At 50.5% G+C, this 25,636-nt stretch overlaps 1 protein-coding gene across 1 annotated transcript in view; it reads right to left on the reverse strand.

Annotated features, from left to right (window-relative positions):
* Nucleotides 1-25,636, reverse strand: part of LOC133339208 (prolactin receptor-like) — a 44,558-nt gene that overhangs the window by 15,252 nt on the left and 3,670 nt on the right. Inside the window, exons 3-4 of the mRNA XM_061547359.1 lie at nt 22,261-22,430; nt 21,078-21,247 (exon numbers count right to left, since the gene is read on the reverse strand). Coding sequence (XP_061403343.1) covers nt 21,078-21,247; nt 22,261-22,430 — 340 coding nt within the window. The remainder of the gene's footprint in view (nt 1-21,077; nt 21,248-22,260; nt 22,431-25,636) is intronic.

The following is a 25,636-nucleotide window of genomic DNA, read 5'->3' on the forward strand; positions in this document are numbered from 1 at the left end:
AAAATTTAAATTAATAAAAGTAAAATAAAATAAAAATCACGACGTTTCGGAGGCAACACAAGCTTCCGTCTTCAGGTGGTACCGCCACAGCCACGACAGCTGTATCAAGTAAATGAGAGATTACAGGAGATACCACTCCGTATATATAATGGTTGAGGGGGGGGCCAGGAATGGCCCACTTTTTATTATTATGGTAAGGTGCGGCTTGAGACTATGAATAGACTACATAACAAAAGACTGAGCCTTTATTATGGAGAGGTTCGGTTTGTGACTTCGCCTAGCCTACATAACAAAAGTGTGAAAAAAGAAAGCTAAACTTGGTAGAAAGCTAAACCTGGTTAAACAAAACTGGCTGTCTATCAGTAACCTGCAATAGTTTTCTGTCAAATAAGATGGTCCAAATAAGTGTAGTTAAATCTTTTTTTGCATGGTTAATCACATCTTTCCAATAATTAAATGTGCGGCTTGAGACTATGAATAGACTGCATAACAAAAGACTGAGCCTTTATTATGGAGAGGTTCGGTTTGTGACTACGCCTAGCCTACATAACAAAAGTGTGAAAAAAGAAAGCTAAACCTGGTAGAAAGCTAAACATGGTAAAACAAAACTGGCTGTCTATCAGTAACCTGTAATAGTTTTCTGTCAAATAAGATGGTCCAAATAAGTGTAGTTAAATCTTTTTTGCATGGTTAATCACATCTTTCCAATGATTACTCAGTTTGTAACCATCATCACGGTTGAAATTATGTCTGTGTTTGTATATTTGTATGGCTTCGTGAACAAACCTTTGATGGTAGCCAGGAGGTTTGCAGAGCACCTTGGTCTCGGAAAAGACAATTTCATGAGAGCTCACAGAGTTGTAGCAATGATCGGCAACGGCCGAAGAATCAGTTCTGCCGTGTTTCAGATCTGACTTGTGCTCGCGGACACGATCAGAAACATGACGTTTCGTTTCTCCAATGTAGCAATCATCACAACTGCAACTCAATTTGTAGACTCCAGGATACTGTAAGTCAGGAACGACATCCTTCACAGATGGAATCAGATCACGGATTTTATGCACTGTACTGAATCGGACTTGGATCTTATGTTTGTTTAGAATTTTGGAGATCTTTTTGGTCACGCCTGCTATGTATGGTAACGTGATAGTTTTGTTCGGAGTTTCATGTGGCTGTTTCTGTATGGTGGGAGAAACAGCTTGGCGGATGGTGCGGTCAGAGTATCCGTTCATCCTGAGGGCCCGATGTACGTCTTAATTCACCGGCCAGGTGGTGTTGGTCAGAAATGCCATGGGCTCTGTGATATAGCGTTTTGATGAGAGAATTATTTTGAGATGGGTGGTGGTGGGAATCCGGTTTCAAGTAGGAATCTGTGTGGGTGGCTTTCCTGTAGACAGAATGTGCCAAGGATCCGTCAGGTCTCCTCTCAAACAGAATATCCAAGAATGGTAGTTTACCATCTTTCTCCACTTCCATGGTGAATCTAATGGATGGGTGTCTAGAATTGATGTGGTCGAAGAAGTGGTTCAATGCTGGGAGGCCATGTGGCCAGGTATGACGAAAGTGTCATCCACATACCTCTTCCACAGGGAAGGACGCAGGGTGGATGTCTGGATGGCGTCTGATTCAAACTTTTCCATGAACATGTTGGCTATAACTGGTGACAAGGGGGAGCCCATAGGGATACCCTCATTCTGTTTGTAGAAGGTGCCATTCCAGGTAAAATAGGTGTTGGTGAGGCAATGCCTAACCAGCGCAGGTACATCAGAATTTAATCCATGTTGGACTAAGTCCTCAATTATTGTTAGGGTGTCTGGTACTGGGACTTTGGTAAACAAAGATACTACATCAAAACTGACGAGGATGTCATCAGGAGATAGTACCATGTCCTTAACCATAGAGACTAATTGGGTTGAGTTGAGTACTGCCGAAGAGGTCTTGCCTGTGAAAGGAAGCAGAGTATCTGATAGAAAACGGGCTAGTTTGTAGGTAGGAGAGTTTATCGTCGACACGATGGGTCGTAGCGGGGTGCCTTCTTTATGGATCTTGGGAAGACCATAGAGTCTGGGAGGTCTAGCCGCCGATGGTTTTAGGCGTAGTCACAAACCGAACCTCTCCATAATAAAGGCTCAGTCTTTTGTTATGCAGTCTATTCATAGTCTCAAGCCGCACCTTTAATCATTGGAAAGATGTGATTAACCATGCAAAAAAATATTTAACTACACTTATTTGGACCATCTTATTTGACAGAAAACTATTGCAGGTTACTGATGGACAGCCAGTTTTGTTTTACCAGGTTTATCTTTCTACCAGGTTTAGCTTTCTTTTTTCACACTTTTGTTATGTAGGCTAGGCGTAGTCACAAACCGAACCTCTCCATAATAAAGGCTCAGTCTTTTGTTATGCAGTCTATTCATAGTCTCAAGCCGCACCTTACCATAATAATAAAAAGTGGGCCATTCCTGGCCCTTCCCCCTCAACCATTATATATACGGAGTGGTATCTCCTGTAATCTCTCATTTACTTGATACAGCTGTCGGGCTGTGACGGTTCCACCTGAAGATGGAAGCATGTGTTGCCTCTGAAACCTCGTGATTTTTATTTTATTTTACTTTTATTAATTTTAATTTTTTTACCTACGTGACTTTACCGAAAAAACCTAAGAATATGAATCCTTGCAGTCACGAAAGCTTCAAATCTAGAATGACAGTCGGTGTCTGGTGGACCGAGTCCTCAACATGGGCGGAGGAATCCATTATGGAAGTTCATTAGAACAGTGACCATAGGGGTAGAGACAGAAGAGTGATACGCAGGTGACTGACTGCTGGTGAATGAGTGACTTGTGTGAATCAATGAGTGCTGGATCATCAACACACATGTCATCACGTGTTTGCTACGTATGTGTCACTTGACACCCTGAACACCCTTAAAAATGAGATTCTCTATCTAAAGGGATTATCCAGGCAAAATATTTTACTTTACAAGAAAGCAACATGCTCGTGATACATCTGTGAAAACAACGATTCGCTTTTAATTGAGACACCCTCCTTTACGCTGGGGCATCTCAGAGTGATTTACACGCGATCGGTGACTTACATCACACCTCATTTTAACACATTTCAAAGGGTACGCCCAGTAGCAACTGTCCCTGTGTGGCACAAAGTGACTCAGTACCTGGCCTGCAAGTGGGCATTGGTCTGCCAGTAGAGGGTGATGATTGTTGCTGTGCGTAATCTCAATTGAGACATTTTCTGATTTTTTTTTGCATTTGAAAAATATGAATCCTGACGCTGCCACATAAGGGCCTACTCTTTTGGAATGACGTCAGGGGATCCAAACTACTTATGGTTACCGGGTTGCAGTATTACCCAAGGCGGCCGTAGAACCTGAACCGTGAACCTCCGCTACTGCTGGGCTCTGTCACCGCCCCAGCGTGGAAGAGTAACCCAGATACCTTTTGTAGAGCCCACTCTCGTGGAGGGCCTTCTACCAGCTGTGGCACGAGCGAGCAAGTGCAGGGCGGCGCCTTTACCTTCGTATTGAGATGCGAGGGAAAACCAACGACTCGGTGACTTGGGCCGTCGTGCGGATTGTACGTTCGCGAATGGCCAATGGGTGCATTTGATACTGAAATTCGACTAGAAATGTTTATTGGTTCCTGACTTTCGGGACCGGTAACCGGTTCTGAGAGCGATCAGCAGATTACCGGTTATCGTTTAACAAGCATCGTATTTACGCGTGTGACGTGCATTGTAACAGCAACCGCATCAAAACAACAATAGGCTGATGTACACATCTCTCTCATGAATGAAAAATTTAAGACACAAGCCACAGTCGTGCGATAGTGCCCATGCAAACCAAACTATGAACAATAGAGTAAACCCATAGAGACACGTAGATACATAGAGACTCATAGCGATACATGTCGCGACATTAAAGACAAGCGATTGTGGCCATGCAGTCAAAATTATGTATCATAAATCACTGTGTGGTCTGCACTCTATCAACGGTGGAGGAAAACCAAAACTGCACAAACTCTCTCTCCCGAAGCCCTCTTGATGTGGCTTGCAGAACTCGCTTTGGCATTCAGCTCCTGTAACATAGTGCTGCCCTATGCAAGAATAGAATAGTATTGAGACGTTTGGAATAGAAGAGTGCCTGGTATTGAGATGGCCAGGACAGTTACATAAGATGGAAATTAATGGTGAGGAGCTGTTGTTGCTGTAGATTGGCAATTGCAAAAGAGGTTGTGGTGAAGAATTAGGCGTATTATTGTATTCTTTATATTGTCCTCAAAAGCACTGATTACTTTGTCTACGGGGAGGAATTTCACCTATCTGTCAGAGTTTTTAGCAGACAACGAGACAAGAAGTCACAGCTTCTCTTTTTTACCTATGTGACTTTACCGAAAAAACCTAAGAGTAATCCTTGCAGTCACGAAAGCTTCAAATCTAGAACTCTTATGTAATTCTAGGTCCCATGTCTAACAGAAAGAGGGTCCTCGCCTGTAAACATCTGTGAGTGCAGCAGTGTCGCATGAATAACTCTGCCGATGAGACACTGGATTCTCTAAACCGGTCCAAAGTTATGCTTGTGTTGAACCGGCACCACGAATGTGGTCCGCCCTTCCCAGAATGTTCATGTGGCCAACGGGTTGCAAAAAATATATACTTTTTTTACGTTGAGGGGCAGATACGTGAGGGAGGCATATTATCTGCTCGTGAATTTTGTTAATTCTTATTTGTGTTGTAGTTTTAGATAATTGTAGACGGACTGTACGCCCTCCCTCCCTCCTTAAGAGGCGGCTACAGTTTCTGTAACGGCTGCAGAGACGGAGAGAGATTTTGTGTGCACAGGGCATGGAATGTGCACCGGAACTGCCTTCCCGTGCAGCCCTGTAACCCTATGCGATTGATTCAATTGTGCGCATTCCACATGTGATTACTGCAAGTCCAATACTACTGCCCCATAGGCAACCTCCCGATCCGAGTAACGTTGCATCAGTGTCAACGTGATATCGCAAAAGATTGGAGATGGCAAAATAAATAATGAATAAATGTCACTACGCCTCGGCTTCGCTGTCGGCCGAGAATGACCCCCAGCGCCACCCAATGGCGCGAGACACGGGGGGGGGGGGGCAGTGGCGTCCCGAACAAGAACCGCACCGAAGGCCCCACGCAGGAACAGCGCCGGTTCCTCTCTGCTGCCCCGACGGCAGTAGGGGACCGCTCTTAATATCCGCGACGTCCCAACCACCACCACACCACCACCACCGTGTCCCAACCACCACCACACCACCACCACACCACCACCGAACCGCGTCCCAACCACCGTCACACCACCGAACTGTGTACCAACTACCGCCACACCACCACCGTGTCCCAACAACCACCAACACCACCGCGTCCCAACCACCGGCACACCGCCACCACCACCGCGTCCCAATCACCGCCACACTACCACCACCACTGCGTACCAACCACCGCCACACCATCAGCACCACCGTATCCCAACCACCGTCACGCACCACCACCGCGTGGATGGAAAATAATGTGTGCGGAAATTTCCTCCATGAATGTTAACGATCAGGGACTCAGCCACACTGCATAGGCGATCCATCAGGCGCACATCGCTGATGACTGCCCCAATACAACAAGCAGACTAGTCCACTCGGCTACCCCGATTCAACAAGCAGAGTAGGCCACTCAGCTACCCCAAATACAATAAGCGGTCTAGTCCACTAAGATACCCCAATACAACACGCAGACTCGTCCACTCAGCTACCCCAATACAAGTGGACAACTCCATTCAGCTACCACCCTCGGATGCCATAGATTGAGTTTTTGTTCAAACTCCATACAAATGAAGAAAAGGCCAATGCCTCCTTCTCATATCTCTCTCCACGTACAAAATATAAGTTTTTTTTTAGTTTTACACATCTCATCAGCCACACGGCACTTCTGCCCAGATCTTTACCACCCAATCCAGAAGTCAACAAGACTAATTTCCCAAATAGAGGCAAAGGGCAAGAGAGCTGTCCCAATGTGAGGCCATCGGTTCGATGTCAGAAGCAATGTGTGGCATGAGAAACGAGAGTTTGGTGGTGTGCCAAGCAAGTATGTGGATAATGGTTACATAATTATAAAAACTGTGGTTATTAGTTAAGCTACGGTGAGGGATTTAGAGCTAGTTTTGGGTGCAGTGTGGGGTGTATGTATATATGAGATTGGGGTTCGTCAATGCGAATCTTACTGTTGCCCATTCTTAACTTTTTTTTTTATTGCAGAGGCTCAGGGTTCGAATTCAGCGGGGCCCACCCTGGCTGTGTGCTCAGCGTAAACACGCCTCCGCCTGCTTCACAGTGGACATTGAAGATCCCGTGGCGTCAATTGGAGTAGGCCGTTCAGCGTATGCCAGCGTCGCACTGTCAACATTTTCCACATTTTTAAAAAATGACTTGCAATCAGTAAGTTACTTGACTGGAACCGCGTTGCCCTCGGCCGCAAAATCAAAGCGAAAAAGAGTCTCGAGGCTCGATGAATCTACCCTGGGTAAACACACATTTCCAGCGCCAATAGCGATTTTCTGCTCAAATGTGCATTGAGGCAGTGGTGCTCATCTCCGATTTACAATCCTGAGCCAGTGGTGTACATTACACATTCCTATGATGGGAGCGAGTCAATCCACGGGACAACTACTGTTTGTGGTCAGATGTTAACTACCTTGACTGGTATACAATATGTCGTGGGTTCGATATCAACTCTGATGCCCGTATATTTGGAGTTTTCATGTTCTCCCCGTGTGCATTCTTCTCCGGGTCCTCCGGTTTTTCCATCCACATTCAGAAGCTTGCGTTTGGAGTATTTGGCTGCTATAAATTTCCACACGATAAGCCACTTTGTTGAGCTATCATTTGTGGCCATGAAGCTCCTGAAATAGAGCCATATAGCTCAGTGGGCCTTACCTGTTATCGTGTTAGCAACCCTGGAGCGGATCTCCCAAAGCCGATTGGAAACGCGCTGCTCTTTCTGCCGGTTAATGGGGAAACACCGTGAGTAATAACCTGGACAAACAGCTCAGGTGCCACGATGTCCTCCGAACATTTCTGTAGACTTTGCGGTCTCGGCGGACGTGCTGCGCTGGACTGGGTTGGCTTCGGGAAAGCTGAAAATCTCTGCGGTGAGAACTCTCTGAAAGCAGCAGCAGGCAATAACTGGACCGGCGAGTTGTCAGGGTGGTTAAGTGCGGCAGCCATTAACACGCAGCCGAGTGAGCGAATAACTCTGGGGAGTGGAGGGTCTGGTGAGCCCCATGTAAAACCGCTTACTTGCAGCGGCTCACACTGTAAGGCCACCCTGCTTTGTTTTGGCGGGGCCAGGAACTAGGCTGAACAGGGTGCAGGCAGTCCCTCCCTCCCTGTCCGGTGTTGTCTTTGATCAACACAGGAAAAAAAAATGCGTTTTGTTTGACAGCAAGCACAGCGTTGTGCACCAACAACAATAACGCCAGTAACCTCCGTCTACCACTAAGTGGCGCTGACGTCACCGCGACGCTTGTGCCAGGCGAAGTGCATGCATCTACCGCAACCAACTTGGCAGGCAGTGACAACATCAATACGCAGACAATACGCCTCCTCTCACCACATATAACATATATGCCTCACCACATATAACATGTATGTTTTAACACGTCCCATCAGTCACACGGCCTTCTGGGAGTGCAACTACAGAACATTTCTGGACTGGTTTTGACATCCAGTGTCTCATCAGCGGTCAGACTTGCTTGAACCAATGCTGGTGAACTGCCCAGATGTTTATAGGTAAGGGCCCTCTCGATCGGGGTTCTAGTTTGACACAAATCTGCATCATACACAACACAAAATTATAATTTGCGTCGTTGTGGAGAATACATATCCTTCCAAATGAAAAAAAGGTAAGTATTTTTGTGTACACATCCCATCAACCATTTGCACCAGGTGTGCAGCAATTGTAATCACAGAGACCCGTGTGCCATTAGTCTGTAATGTCAAACGGAACCTCGCTTGGGAGCGATCGTGAGCTACGGGCGAAGATCGTAAAGAACCACTCATTCCAGGCCAATTGCAGCCCATTATCAATAACACTGCTGGAACACGGGGATTGCGAGACCACACTTTCGCCGAGCTGGACGAGAGCGGTGTGTTGGGTGGAATCCGTGGGCCCGTGGTCAACCCGTGGACCGATTCAGATCATCGCTCCGAAGCCACTTCCCGTTCGCTACGGCCAGAGATCGAACGCGGGTCCCCGGGCTCGTGCAGCGCAGGTGCGCGAACCATCACCACCTCGAGACGCGCAAATGAAAATAATGTAACGCACACACACGCACCACACATATACCACACACACACACACCACACACACACCACACGCACACACACACGCACCACACATATACCACACGCACCACACGCACACACACACACCACACACACACCACACGCACACACACACGCACCACACGCACACACACACGCACCACACATATACCACACGCACCACACGCACACACACACACACCACACGCACACACACACACACCACACGCAAACACACACACGCACCACACACACACCACACGCGCTACACACACACACCACACGCACCACACACGCACCACACGCACCACACACGCACCACACATATACCACACGCCCCACACACACACGCACCACACACACACGCACCACACACACACACCACACGCGCTACACACACACACCACACACACGCGCCACACACTAACGACCACACACACGCACCAGACGCACCACACGCACGCACCACACGCACGCACCACACGCACGCACCACACGCACGCACCACACGCACGCACCACACGCACGCACCACACGCACGCACCACACGCACGCACCACACGCACGCACCACACACACACGACCACACACACACCACACGCACACACCACACGCACACGCACCACACACACACGCACCACACACACGCACCACACACACACGCGCCACACACACGCGCCACACACTAACGACCACACACACGCACCAGACGCACCACACGCACACACCACACACACGACCACACGCACACGCACCACACGCACACGCACCACACGCACACGCACCACACGCACACGCACCACACGCACACGCACCACACGCACACGCACCACACGCACACGCACCACACGCACACGCACCACACGCACACGCACCACACGCACACGCACCACACGCACACGCACCACACGCACACGCACCACACGCACACGCACCACCACACGCACCACGCACCACCACACACACGCACCACACACACACGCACCACACACACACGCACCACACACACGCACCACACACACGCACCACACACACACGACCACACACACGCACCAGACGCACCACACACACACACCACACACGCACCACACACGCACCACACACACACACCACACGCACACACACACACACACGCACCACACACACACCACACGCACACACACGCACCACACACACACCACACGCACACACACACACCACACGCGCTACACGCACGCAACACACACACCACACACACGCACCACACACACCACACACACGCGCCACACACGCGACCACACACACACGCGCTACACACACACGCGCTACACACACGCACACACGCGCCACACACGCGACCACACACACACGCGCTACACACACACACGCACACACGCGCTACACACACACACACACGCACACACGCGCTACACACACACACCACACACACGCGCCACACACGCGACCACACACACTACCACACACACGCACCACACACACGCACCAGACGCACCACACACACACACCACACACACGCACCACACACACGCACCACACGCACGACCACACACACGCACACACACACACGTACCACACACACACCACACGCACACACACACACCACACGCACACACACACACCACACGCACCTACACACACACGCACCACACACACACCACACGCACACACACACGCACCACACACGCGACCACACACACTACCACACACACGCACCAGACGCACCACACACACGCACCACACACACACACCACACACACGCACCACACACACGCACCACACGCACCTACACACACACGCACCACACACACACCACACGCACACACACACTACCACACACACGCACCAGACGCACCACACACACGCACCACACACACACACCACACACACACACCACACGCACACACACGCACCACACACACACCACACATACCACACGCACACACACACACGCACCACACGCGCAGGCAAGGAGATCCGCTGTGCAGTGCGACCTTAACAGAATGTTTGGGGGCAAGTGCCGTGAGCGGATACCCCTGAAGGCGGCCGGTACGGGCACACGGCGTGTTTAGGACGTTTACGCACCGAACCAGATTCTCATTCGAGGCCGAGTCGATCTAGGGGAAGGACGCAGAACCGTCTCAGATATCCATCTCTGCGTCTTAACCGTGGACGGGAATCGAACTCGGGGTTGTCAGGTTCACGGTACAGTGCCGCTAACCGCCGCGCCACCGCTCCCCACGTACCACACGCGCAGCCACGCGCATTCCCCACACTTGGCAGGAAGCCAATGTCACGCACAACACACACACCACACACACACACACACCACCCCACAACACCACACACACCACACACACCACCCCACAACACCACACACACCACACACACCACCCCACAACACCACACACACCACCCCACAACACCACACGCACCCCACACACCACCCCACAACACACACACACACGCACCACACTCACGGAACCGCACACACACCACACACACAACACACACACCACACACACACCACACAACACCACACCACACACACGCACCACACATACGAACCACACACACACCTCGATCCAGCGTGCCCCATGTAAACTGTTTTTGGTGGCTTTCACTAAAAAGGGGGGGGGGGGGGGGAGCCTTCGACCGGTAACGAAGGCGCGAGAGAGAGAGAGGACGCGCGCCTTGTCAATGTCCTGCTGACCGCCCCCTCTGCCATCGCCAAACTCGATCCGTTTTGCCAGCGAGGGCAGATTTGGCCTCTCTCTCTCTCACCACCTTTGGCCGAACGCGCGTTCGTCGCTCGCCATCAACACACGGCAGAGTACAGTGAAGGGCAATAGCCCGTCTTGCGTGTGTGTGAAATCATTGGGTAAGTTACACTGTCCAGGCTCTGGGAAGACTGGGCGAGGAGCCAGGAGCTGTCAAGAGGCTCGTTCCGTGTGTTCCTGGGCCTAATCCCAGCCCCGGCCATCGCTCCCCACTCACTCGCCTGCATCAGCAGCAGCCGCCACTGATGTGGGGGTGGTGGGGGTGGGTGTGCCCGCAGCCACACAAAGAACTCTGCCAGCCTCCATTCTAGAACGCGCGTGCACACAGGCACACAACCCCATGCTCCAGCACACACACAGCCACACAACCCCATGCACCAGCACACACACACACAGCCACACAACCCCATGCACCAGCACACACACAGCCACACAACCCCATGCACCAGCACACACACACAGCCACACAACCCCATGCACCAGCACACACACACACAGCCACACAACCCCATGCACCAGCACACACACAGCCACACAACCCCATGCACCAGCACACACACACAGCCACACAACCCCATGCACCAGCACACACACACAGCCACACAACCCCATGCACCAGCACACACACACAGCCACACAACCCCATGCTCCAGCACACACACACACAGCCACACAACCCCATGCACCAGCACACACACAGCCACACAACCCCATGCACCAGCACACACACACAGCCACACAACCCCATGCACCAGCACACACACACAGCCACACAACCCCATGCACCAGCACACACACAGAGCCACACAACCCCATGCACCAGCACACACACACAGCCACACAACCCCATGCACCAGCACACACACACAGCCACACAACTCCATGCACCAGCACACACAGCCACACAACCCCATGCACCAACACACAGCCACACAACCCCATGCACCAGCACACACACAGCCACACAACCCCATGCACCAGCACACACACACCAGCCACACAACCCCATGCACCAACACACAGCCACACAACCCCATGCACCAGCACACACACACAGCCACACAACCCCATGCACCAGCACACACACACAGCCACACAACCCCATGCACCAGCACACACAGCCACACAACCCCATGCACCAGCACACACAGCCACACAACCCCATGCACCAGCACACACAGCCACCAAACCCATGCACTAGCACACACACAGCCACACAACCCCATGCACCAGCACACACACACACACAACCCCATGCACCAGCACACACACACAGCCACACAACCCCATACACCAGCACACACAGCCACACAACCCCATGCACCAACACACAGCCACACAACCCCATGCACCAGCACACACACAGCCACACAACCCCATGCACCAGCACACACACACAGCCACACAACCCCATGCACCAACACACAGCCACACAACCCCATGCACCAGCACACACACACAGCCACACAACCCCATGCACCAGCACACACACACAGCCACACAACCCCATGCACCAGCACACACAGCCACACAACCCCATGCACCAGCACACACAGCCACACAACCCCATGCACCAGCACACACAGCCACCAAACCCATGCACTAGCACACACACAGCCACACAACCCCATGCACCAGCACACACACAACTCCATGCACCAGCACACACACAGAGCCACACAACCCCATGCACCAGCACACACACAGAGCCACACAACCCCATGCACCAGCACACACACACAGCCACACAACCCCATGCACCAGCACACACAGCCACACAACCCCATGCACCAGCACACACACACACAGCCACACAACCCCATGCACCAGCACACACACACAGCCACACAACCCCATGCACCAGCACACACAGCCACACAACCCCATGCACCAGCACACACACACAGCCACACAACCCCATGCACCAGCACACACACACACACAGCCACACAACCCCATGCACCAGCACACACAGCCACACAACCCCATGCACCAGCACACACACACACAGCCACACAACCCCATGCACCAGCACACACACACACAGCCACACAACCCCATGCACCAGCACACACAGCCACACAACCCCATGCACCAGCACGCACACACAGCCACACAACCCCATGCACCAGCACACACACACACAGCCACACAACCCCATGCACCAGCACACACACACAGCCACACAACCCAACAACAACGACGCTTGTGCCAAGCTAAGTCCACCTTGAGGTCACGTGAAGCGTCGAAGGCTCGCTGGCAGGAGGTCACAGAAGAGACCCAAGTGCCATGCGTTGACTGAGATCACTGGCCGGTGCACCACCTGTGCCCCCGACTGTGCCAACTTGCTGTGTTTTAGCCACCCAGCGCTCCGCTCATTGTTGTGAGCGTCGCTCCTCTGTCCTCCGTTGTTCTTGGAGGGCGACTGCCTCCAACTGCCCAGTAGCGTCCTTCACGAGATTCCTCCATAGAGGCCGATCGGCAAGTCCACTCAGCTCCAGATCCTCCAGTACCCCATCAGTCCATCTCTTCTCCAGCCCGTGCCGTGCCCATTTAGCCCCCCTCTATCTGGCCAAACAGATGCTGCTTGGGCATGTGGTGGCTGGGCATGCGGGCTACATGATCCAGCCTCTAAATACGAGCACACACAGCCACACAACCCCCACACTAGCACACACACAGCCACCCAACTCCTACACTAGCACACACAAATACAGCCACGCAACCTCATGCACTAGCACACACCTAACCACTACACAAGCACACACACACACACAGTCACCCAACCCTTCGACTTCAATAGATGAACAGAGCCACATGGCTACCCAGGTCACACACTCGCACACAAGATGATACGCCACATGATTCCCACGCTCAAACGAACATTGAGGCATTGGTGTTCATCTCCTATTCACAGTCCTGGCTGAGCCAGTGGTGTCAATGTCCACATTCCGATGATGGGTGCGAGTCGACCTGTAGGACAACCACCGCTACTTCTCCACAACGTTGTACTTTATTTTACCGACCCTGGAGGGAGGCATTATGGGCCAAGTCAACACCCCCAACTAGGCTTTGAACTCGTGACCTTTGCAAATCGATCGCTCTTTGACTGTCATTTATATATGACGCAAATCTGCAGCCTGGATACGCACCCCAGGAAGACATTATTATTTCACCCGAGAAGCAAAAAAACTAAAGATATTTGGCCACACTGCTGTAATATTTAGGAATGTGCTAAATTGTAATTACATTTGACAAAAAATTAAAATCCAATTTTCTACTAATTTTCTACAGTTGTCTGCGTGTGTGTGTATAGCATTATCAATCGCGCAAATCGCGTCTCTCAAGGCACTGCTGTAGAATTCGCGAAAGGTCGCAGTTTCCCTCACGTAGGCGCAGGGGAGAGAGGAAGCCAGAACCCGGCGCTCCACCAACAATCGCCCGAGCTCTGTGCTCCTACATTGGGATGTTCGTCCAACTCCATGAATGAGCTTTGATTTTTTTTATGAAGAAATCCCACGCGCGCGAGGGGTTATAACACTCAATATCCGAACACATGGAATGCAGATGGAATTTAACCCATTTGCTGTAATACCACCATACCCTGGCAAGCCAAGGGAAGGTGGCAACCTCGACGCTCGCGGACTGGGAGGGAGTTTGACGAGCGTGCGCGATCCACCAATCCCTCGCCTCCTCCCCTTTTGCAGTGCCGGATTACCGGATGAACGTAAAGAGGTGTAAACAAAAGCACTGGCCTTCTTTATCGTCTTCTTCATCTTCTTCCGACAATGGCGGTCGTGCTGAACGAGGTTTTTACCTGCGGTGGCCACCGCCGAGCGGCGCCATTTTACTCGTCCTCGTTGCCGCTGTCAATCAACAGTCGGCTTAAATTACGGGTGCGAGAGTAATTAACGAATCTCGGCCTGCAACTACAGTTACCAACAAAACAAGGGGTGCGGTAGCTTACCCCCCCCCCCCCCCGTGCCAGGGGGTTTAGCCGTGACATCTGGCAGGAGACCGTTAGAAGAGCGCTGCCAAGCAAAGGTGGGGGGGGGGGGGAGTCGCTTCGTGACAGCCTTGAAAAGGAGCAAGAAATCTGCGCGGCATTTACCAATAATAGCCGTTCGCTCAGCCACCGCAAAGACACAGCAGCCACTGCGCAACAAATTCGTTTGACATGGGTTCAACCCGGGTTTTACATGGGTTTGACCTGGGTTCGACCTAAGTTTAACCCGGGTTTGACGTGGGTTTGACATGGGCTTTACATGTGTTCGACCTAGGTTTGACACGGGTTTGATACGGGCTTGACATGGATTCGACCTCGGTTCGACCTGGGTTTAGCATGGGTTTGACGTGAGTTTCGACCTAGGTTTGACCTGGCTTTGAACTGGGTTTGACATGGGTTTGAAATGGGTTTGACATGGGTTTGACCCGGACGAACAGACAGGTGGGCATCCATCATCCATGTTTGGGGGGAAACAGGAATTTATTTGGGCCAATGGGCCAAGACCTTGTACCACTTTCTTACTGAACTTAATTTCAGGACGAGCGTTGCTCGTGCACTTTCGTGAGATATGACTAAAGTGGGTCGCAAGCGATATGGATTTCTTGACCTTTCTTCACCAAAGACACGCACTGGCCTACTTTCACTCAAACACATCAACAACTATAATATGGCATTACAACATCCGCAACATTGACAACAATAAAAAAAACATATCAACATCAATACCAACAATGGCATACAGCGTCAACAAGATTATTGTTCATGTGAACAATCTGGATGCTGCACAGTTCCGATAGGCCTAGGGCTGGCTCAGAAATGCGTCCACGTTTTGTCTACAGCGCAAAATTGGGGGAATATCGATACACAACGTCGATGCCCGGCTTATCAAAATACCAGCACTCTTTTTTTGTAAATAAAACGTCCTCCCGCTAATTGCGTGCTCAGCATTAACGGTGTGACACCTCACGCTGAATGAAAGGCAGCAGAGGCTAAGAGGTGATCGAGCACTCACCACTTGAGTCTCGTCACTCGCTCACCAGTGGCATACGTAGTCACCTCCGTTGCACTCTTCTATCGCTGCTGCTGCTGCCGCCACGGTTACCGCCCCCGTGAAACTTCACTCATTCACTCCTCCCATTCTTGACTATCACCACTTTAATAGTGTGCTGTTTGTTGCTGGCCATTTCATGTTTTGGGTCTTTAGGTCTGTGTTCAGCAACTGTGTTTATATAAAAAAAAGAAATACGACGTGTGAGCGATGTTGCTTACACCTCATGAGCTGACAAACAGTGCACGGGGTGATTACAACCACGGCGATGGCTGTCGATGCACGTGCTCAGAGAATCGCTTGTTTACAGTGCGCGCAACTTTACACGTCAATTACTCTTTTGCTTTATAATCAAAAGTCAAAGCGACTTCCTGACTGAATTGAGCATTGGGCCATCGGTGCTCACACATCCTGTTTACAGCCCCCCGCAGAGCCAGTGATGGAACTTTATACATTCCTATGACAGTTGGGTTAATTTCTCCATATGACAGCTGCTGGTGGCTTCCCTCCCCACCCACCCACAAAGCGGTATTCATTTTGCTGATCTCCCCATCGGGATGATGAGATGAGGTCAATGAACCCCCCAACGAGGATTTGAATTCGCAGCATTCCGATTGCGAGCCGCGAGATCGACCACTGAGCCGCCACCTGTATGCACGTTTATCTGTATGTATGTTTATTTATATGTATGTTGAACTGTATGTACGTTTATCTGTATGTAAGTTGAACTTTTTTTGCACCGTACATAGCCAACCGTGCAAATTGGAGGTGCGGGGCAGGACAACAAACTGAACATAAAAAGCTAAAAGAGCTTTCAAATCTACATTGAAAAGTACATCGCTCCAGTGGCTTCTTAATATCAGAAGGAAGAGCGTTTTAGACGGCCGCAGAAGCACATCTGAAAGCACGCGATGCGGTGACCATCTTTGTTCGATGGCTTAGCCAAAATCCGCTGCATGCTTGAGGTTGTATTTATGAGTTGGGAAACAAATAAGGTGACAAAGACACTTCATCCCCATATTTGTGACTCTACTTACAATAAAAATCGTTAATATGTATATTACACATTCCATCAGCCACACGGCCTCCTGGGAGTGCATCATTTCAGCAGCATTGGTTTAATTCAAACAAACCCTGGACCGGTTTCCACACTGAGCATCTCGATTTGAAACTTTCGTGACTGCAAGGATTCATACTCTTTGGTTTTTTTCGGTAAAGTCACGTAGGTTAAAAGAAAACAAATAAATTAAATAACGACGTTTTGGATGCAACACAAGCTTCTGTCTTCAGGTGAAACCGTCACAGCAAAATTGCTGTATCAAGTAAAGAGAAGTCCCAAGAGACACGAAAAAACCAGAACCACACATCACAAAGCTGGATGTTAACAAGATCGTTATCAATCAGAATAACATCCCGATTTCGGAAAATCTGAAAACGGTACTGGATAAAGGGCTGAATTTCGCTGTCACCCCTAAACATATACCAGTAGAGGATGTGATCTCTCAGGTCGATGTAGCCCTCAAAGGCATAGGACACATCCAAGCGGACGTTGCGAGAGCTGAAATAGCTACTATTCTCAAGAATGATAAGAAACCCATTAGCAACATTAGTAAAAACGAACGCTCTGAATTTTTTAAAAATTTGAAAAAGAGGGATGATATAGTCATTCTCTCGGCCGACAAGGGCAATGCTACTGTCATCATGGATAAAAACTCATACAGCAACAAAATCCAGGACCTACTCAACGATGGCAGTTACTCCAAAATTAAAAGTGATCCGACTAACAGCCTAACGATAAAAACCAACAAGATCATCACTGGCTCGACTTCCCTAATCGAACCAACCAAACGTCCCTCCCTAAAACCCTCGGCTGCAAGACCTCCCAGATTCTATGGTCTTCCCAAGATCCATAAAGAAGGCACCCCACTACAGCCCATCGTGTCCACAATTCACCTACCTACAAGCTAGCCCGTTTTCTATCAGATACTCTGCTTCCCTTCACTGGCAAGATCACTCCAGCAGTACTTAACTCAACCCAATTGGTTTCTATGGTCAAGGATATTGTACTGTCTCCTGATGATGTCCTCGTCAGCTTTGATGTGGTCTCCCTGTTCACCAAGGCCCCAGTGCCTACCACCATAACAATAATTGAAGGCTTTGTCCAACATGGACTGAACCCTGATGTACCTGCTCTGGTTAGGCACTGCCTCACCAAATCTTACTTTACCTGGAATGGTACCTTCTACGAACAAAATTAGGGTACCCCTATGGGTTCCCCCTTGTCACCAGTGATAGCCAATGTTTTCATGGAGAAATTTGAATAAGATGCCATCCAGACATCCACCCTTCGTCCTTCCCTGTGGAAGAGATATGTCGATGACCCTATCGTCATTTGACCACATGGCCTCCCGGCATTGAACCAATTCCTGGACCACATCAATTCCAGACACCCATCCATCAAATTTACCATGGAAGTGGAGAAAGATGGCAAGCTACCATTCTTGGATGTTCTGTTTGAGAGGAGGCCTGATGGCTCTTTGGGTCATTCTGTTTACAGGAAGGCCACCCACACAGATTCCTACTTGAAGCCTAATTCCCACCACCACCCGGCTCAAAAGAATTCCCTCATCAAAACACTATACCATAGGGCTCATTGCATCTCTGACCAACACCACCTGGCCAGCGAATTAAAAGATGTACATCGGGCCCTCAAGATGAACGGATACTCTGACCGCATTATCCGCCAAGCTGTTTCTCCCACCATGCAGAAACAACCATCTGAAACTCCGATCAAAACCATCACGTTGCCATACATAGCAGGCGTTACCAAAAAGATTTCCAAAATTCTAAACAAACACAAGATCCAGGTCCGATTCAATACAGTACACAAAATCCGTGATCTGATCCCATCCGTAAAGGACGCCATTCCTGAATTACAGTACCCCGGTGTTTACAGATTGAGTTGTACCTGTGGTGACTTCTATATCGGGGAAACGAAACGACACATTGCTGACCGCATTCGCGAGCACAAGTCGGATTTGAAACATGGCAAGACTAATTCGTCGGCCGTTGCTGACCACTGTTATAATACTGCTGGTTCTCATGGCATTGTGTTCTCAGATACCAAGGTACTTTGCAAATCTCCTGGATACTACCAAAGATTTGTCCACGAGGCCATCCAGATATACAAACACAGACGTAACTTCAACCGAAATGATGGATTCAGACTGAGCAATCATTGGAAAGATATAATTAACCAAGTTAAACTTTAGTTACCGTGCAGTTTACTGATAGACAGCCAGTTTAGATTGATCTTCTTAAACATATCCATATTACCAGTCTTACCCTCAGCTCCACGCACCACCATCAACATCATCACACGTTGCTTATCATGTTTAGCTTATTTTTCTACTTTAGTTACCGTGCAGTTTACTGATAGACAGCCAGTTTTGTTTTATCATGTTTAGCTTCTTTTTTCACACGCTGGTGGCCTGCTTTGAATTTTACCCACCCAGCAGCATAACAAAAGGCAGCTTAATCCTAGCTTGCTTATCTACTTCTGCCATCTACATTACAAAGGCTCAGTTCCAGCAGCCGTACTGACCATCTCACAACTCCTCCTCTCCCACGGCCCATCCTGGCTCCTCCACCCTTAACTAGTATATAAGGTCGTGTCTCTTGGGACTTCTCTTCACTTGATACAGCAATTTTGCTGTGACGGTTTCACCTGAAGACGGAAGCTTGTGTTGCCTCCAAAACGTCGTGATTTAATTTATTTGTTTTCTTTTAACCTACGTGACTTTACCGAAAAAACCAAAGAGTACTGAGCATCTCATCGGCAGAGTCTGGCTCGCTTGAACCAGTGCTGGTGAACTACCAGATGCTTATGGGCGAGAACCCTCTCTGTTATATATGGGTCCGAGTTCCATGCAAACTGTAATACAACACGAAATAATTATTAGCTATGATTTACAGAACCTAAGTAGATACTCCACAACGTCGCTTATGATTATTTGTGCTCTGTATTAAAGCCGTACTAAGAAGTAAAAAAAAGCCAATAAAAAATACAAGGGAGGCAAAAAAAAGTGAAACGATTATTGCACCATATCGTCATGCAGAATCGTTGCCAGGGAGATGAAGCTCCGGACGATTAACATAAACTGCACCACACATTATTTATGCATTTGTCATTTGGCATTTGTCTGCCAAAACTAACACTCCGGTTATTTATTGACATTACGGTCCAAATCTGCCGACCGTTGACCCTGCCCATGAAGTAACATTAATAAGCCTATTGGCAGGACTTAGACGCAATTATTTGGAAAATTACGCGAGCCAGAGATGCAAGCGCCGTGTCACGCCAGCCTGGCCAGCGTAACCGCTCATTATGCAAATGGCCCGGCGGCTGCTCAGCGGTCGAGCGAGCGGCGCGCAATCACGAGATTGCGAGTTCAAATCTTGGTTGGAGGGGGCTGACTCAGCCCATCTATCCCTACCCTCCCGGGGTCCATACAAATTAGTACCACTTTGTTGGGGGAAGTGAACAGCACTTGTCATGTGGAAAGTCTCACCCCTCCGCCCCCGCCCGTCAGAGAAATACGGAATTTCCACCACTAACTTGAGAACAGGGGATGAGCACAAAAGCCTCGATGCTCATTTGAGCAGAGAATAACTCCCTGCATTCCCTTCTACGCTTAGAAAACACGTGCTTAGAATATTTGGCTGCAAATAAATTTGGACGTGATAAGCCACTAAAGTTTAGCGATCATTTGCTGTCAGGTACGCTTATGAAAAAGAGCTCGGTCGGCCTTAGCTGGTAAAATAATTTCGTTTACAAAAAAGTGTTTTTACGCCGGGGGCCTGGTTTTACATGCGCGCTCGTCCGTCTCTCACCGTGCCACTTGTCTGGTGTTCGGCCCGGTACTCCACCTCGTACTCCAGCACCACTAGCCCGTATTTGACGTTGGCGGACGGAGGTGGTGCCCAAGTGACCAGAACCACCGGATCTGGGTCGCTGACGTTCCGCAGCGTCACGTTCACGTTGACGGGAACGTCCGGCTCCACTGGGGAAGGAGACGGCAACCAGGCCCAGGGGGTGAGTGCCACTGCAGTGATAACTCACCCACGACAACTAAAAGTAAACAATTTTTTTTATTTTACCAGATAAGGCCCACTGAGCCATCGAGCTCTTTTTTCAGAAGCGACCTGGACAAAAATGACAGCTCAACGAAGTGGTTTATCGTGTGCAAATGTAAAGCAGCCAAATACTCTAAATGCATGTTTCTAAATGTGGAGGTAAATACCGGAGGATCCGGAGATAAATCCACGCGACCACATGGAGAGACATGCAAACTACAAATATACAGGCATGAGGGTCAGGATCGAAACCATTACCTCCTGCATAGCAGCCGAGGGAGTTAACATCTTGCCAATCACTCACTCACACTTAACAACAATGTACACAATGACAGAGATCCCCTGTATGGCCTTGTACAGACTGTTGGGGCAAGGGCTGTTAGAGGGCACCTATGAAGGCCAACACACCGCATCGGTAGGTGAGTGGCCAGCACAATGCCCGACTGCCTTTGTGTCCCCAGTTGTAATGTTTACATGCCACACCAGGTACTCATTTAAGGCCGAGTCGACTTAGAGGAGGCCCAGGACCGGTTCAAATATTCGCAGGAATTGAACGCAGTTCAGCGCAGTGTGCTAACCATGACACTACTGCTTCCATAAGAAATAACACGCTCACCAGAAACCACACTCATCAGCAACCACACACATGCCAGCAACCAGGTAGGGGAGGGAGCGTCTCCCCAGCAGTAACACGGAGAGACAAAGTCACCCGTGCAGCGACAGCGAGGAGCACCAGCCCTGGAAGCCTCCGCCGTCATCTCGCTGGGGAACCGCGTCATCATTCCTGATGTTTCGCACGTTTTCTCGAACGGCGCTTCAGACACTTGCTACGACCGCTGCCCCCCGTCCAGAGCCGTGACAAACGTTACCGAGCGTTTCCTGTACGCGGACCCCCCCACACCAACTCCCAGTGGTGCGAGAGACATATTTCACCGCTCACCGTAGTCCAGCAGCTTGATGCAGTGCTTCTCGAAGGACGCGTTTCCCGTGGGCGAGCTCGCCACCACCGTCACGCAGTGCATCACCCACATCGAGGTGTGCTCCTGGTCGAAGAAGCAGCTGTTGGGCCCCGCGGTGACGTAATCCGGGCACTCGGCGGACTCGTTCGCCCTGCGCCAAGCAGCCAATCGGCAACAAACCCGAATGAAGACGCAGAATCCTCACCCTTTAACCTTTACCGGACTGTTGGGGCGAGTGCTGTCAGCAAACACCTATGAGGGCCCCCACAACACACGAGGGGGTGGGGTGGTCAGGGTATCTAATTTGAGGCTGAGTCAACCTAGGGAAGGCCCGGGACCAGTTCAGATAATCGTCACCGGTATTGGTGGCCATGAGCGAGAATCAAACTCGGGTCTCCGGGGTTCGTAGCGCAGCCCGTTAACCCCTGTGCCACCGCTCCCCAAACAGGCACTCTCGCTCAGACCGCTGCTTCAATACGAAACGGTTTCCCACACAGACAAAGATCCCCCGTATAGCCTTTACAGTCTGTTGGGGCAAGTGCTGTTAGCAAACGCCGATGAAGGCCGGCACGGCACACGAGGGGGTAGTTAGCCAGCATCACGCCCGACTGCCTTTGTCTCCCCAGTGGCAATGTTTTACACACTGCACCAGGTATTCATGAGGCCGAGTCAACTTAGAGGAGGCCCAGAACCGGTTCAGATAATCGTCACCGGTGTTGGCCGTGAGCGGGAATCGAACTCAGGTCGCCGGGCTCTTAGCACACCGCCCTACCCGCTGCACTACCGCTCCCCACACACACACACACTGACAGAAACACAAACTAGACTCTGCCACTAGTTGTCAACTTATTCAAGTCTCTAATTAAAAACTCACTCACACAACGTGCGCAACCGTTACAGCTCGTGTGCGTTCTACATGAAGCTTCTGTGAGCACTTTATTTAGGCATTCGCCTGGGTGGGATATCCACTGCATTAACACGCACTACACAAGTTATAGATGCTATATGTTTGCATGCATGTCATTCACGTGTTGGCTATGTGTGCGCGTGTTTATGAGTGCGAGTGTGTTAGTGTGTGCTGTTGTACGAGGAAGTTGTGGAGAGAGTGGAGAGTTTCCGATACCTGGGCAGTGTGCTTATGACCGGCCCCAGTTTACCAGCAGAGGTCTCACTCCGAATCAGTCGAGCGGCAACATCTTTTCATCGGTTGCGTAACGCTGTGTGGAAGCTACCTGGTCTGTCGCTCCGCACGAAGCTTCAGGTCTTCTCGGCCACGGTCATTCCCTCCCTTCTCTACGCTTGCAAAACGTGGACCCCCCTAATGGAGCATCGTCGCCGGTTGGAAACATTTAGGCTGGCCTGCCTACGATCCATCCTGGGTTTAACCAGGCTGGATTGTGTGAGGAGCTCACAAATCCTTGAAAGATCTGGGCAAAGTCCCATCGGTGAGCTCCTCCGGAAGGCAAGGCTGCGTTGGCTGGGTCATGTAGCCCGCATGCCTAGCCACCGCATGCCTAAACAGCTTTTGTTCGGCCGGATCGAGGGGGCTAAACAGGGCGCTGCACGGGCTAGAGAAGAGATGGAGTGATGTGGTATAGGAGGACGTGGAGCTGAGTGGACTTGCCGATGACTGGTACCAGCGGTGTCAAGATCGGCCTCAGTGGAGGAGGCTCGTGAAGGACGCTACTGGGCAGTTGGAGGCAGTCGCCCTCCAACAACAACGGAGGGCGGAGGAGCGACGCTCACAACAACGAGCGGAGCGCTGGGTGGCTAAAGCACAGCAAGTTGGTACAGTAGGGGGCACAGGTGATGCATCAGCCAGTCATTTCAGACATCTCAGTCAGTCGACCCGTGGCACCTGGGTCTGCCCCGTGACCTCCTGTCAGCGGGCGTTCGACACTTCACGTGGCCTCAAGGTGCACTTGGCCTGGTACAAGCGTCGTGGTGACGTCACCGCCACTTAGTGGTGAATGGCGGTTGTTGTTGTTGTACGGGTCCGAGTGCTGGGGTACAAAAAGAAGGGAGGACCAAACTATGGCAGTCACGGAGACGAGGATGTCACGGTGGATGTTGGGTTTAACAAGGAAGGACAGGGTGAGAAATGAAGAAGTGAGAGGAAGACTCAATGTGGTAGAAATCACGGAGAAGATGAGAGAGAGAAAAGGCTCTGGTGTGGTTCGGTCATGTGGAGAGACAACAGGAAAATTACGTGGGTCAGAAGGTGCAAGTGAAGCAAGAGGATGGAAAGAGGTCAAGGGTAGAAGAAGAGGTGGAGGGGCGATGCGGTGCGATGGGACACGGTGGCCCGAGGAGCGTAAAGAGAGATGGCGCAGGACAGGGCAGCGTGGAGAAGGTTGGCAAGGACAGCGGAGCATCCCACACAAGGGGGACAAACGCGTGGAAGTAGAAGACGAGTTTGTTCGTATACAGGGCGGTCCAGATGTATTGTGACTCCCCTCCTCCCCATTTAATTCTCTAAAACTTAATATATTGTTTTAAGTAAAGTTTCTTTAAAACAGAAATGAACATGCAAAGGGGAAACATGTTTGCGGGTCAATTAATTTGGGGGGGGGGGTCACCATACACCTGGACCATCCTGAATATGTGTGAATGTGTTTATGCATGTGAGTTTATACGTGTACACTTGGGTAAGCATGAGCGTAGATGTGTGTGGGTGAGTGGGTGGGTGGGCGAGTTTGTCTTGGTTGTATATGTGTATGTGCATTTATGTGAATGTGTCTGTGTTCGAGGCAAAACACAGTGGCCAATGTATGTACGTTGAAGTTCTTTCACCCCGTACGTAGCCAACCGTGCTAATCAGAGGTGCCTCCAATGGGGGCTCTTGACAGGTACGAGGGGCTGGTTAACCCCTCCCTCTTCAATGAAAGAACCTACAAAAACATCAAAATATGCCTCGTGTGCCGGAGGCCCATAGGCATTCGTGACATTCTCGTGTCAAACCCCTTTCGGTGCAGTTGGGATACTGAATCCCCCCTCTTCCACCCCCTCTCACGGCTCCTCCAGAAGCAGCAGAAAACCACTGCGGCTGGCCACGTGGAATGTCCAAAATGTTAACTGTGCCGGAGAGGCTGCCATTCCTTTGTCGGAAGCTGGACGAGTACCGCCTGGAGCTCTGTGGAATAGAGGAGATCTGGTGGTCTGGTGCTGTCTCCAGTCACCGCGAGGGGTGTGGACAGTCCTCCACTCGGGGTAGGAAACTGCCAAAACAGGGAGTGGCTCTTCCCAACAAAGAAAAAAGGGGTGCATGAAGATTGCAGCGGTGACGTATGGGAAGCCATGAGTCTCAGGCTGCTGTGGGCATGCCTCCCCATCAATAGGAGGCGAGGAATGGTGGTG

The sequence above is a fragment of the Lethenteron reissneri genome, unplaced genomic scaffold, assembly GCF_015708825.2.
Source record: "Lethenteron reissneri isolate LAM-NWPU_2019-01 unplaced genomic scaffold, ASM1570882v1 scaffold_1654, whole genome shotgun sequence".
Taxonomy (NCBI): domain Eukaryota; kingdom Metazoa; phylum Chordata; class Hyperoartia; order Petromyzontiformes; family Petromyzontidae; genus Lethenteron; species Lethenteron reissneri.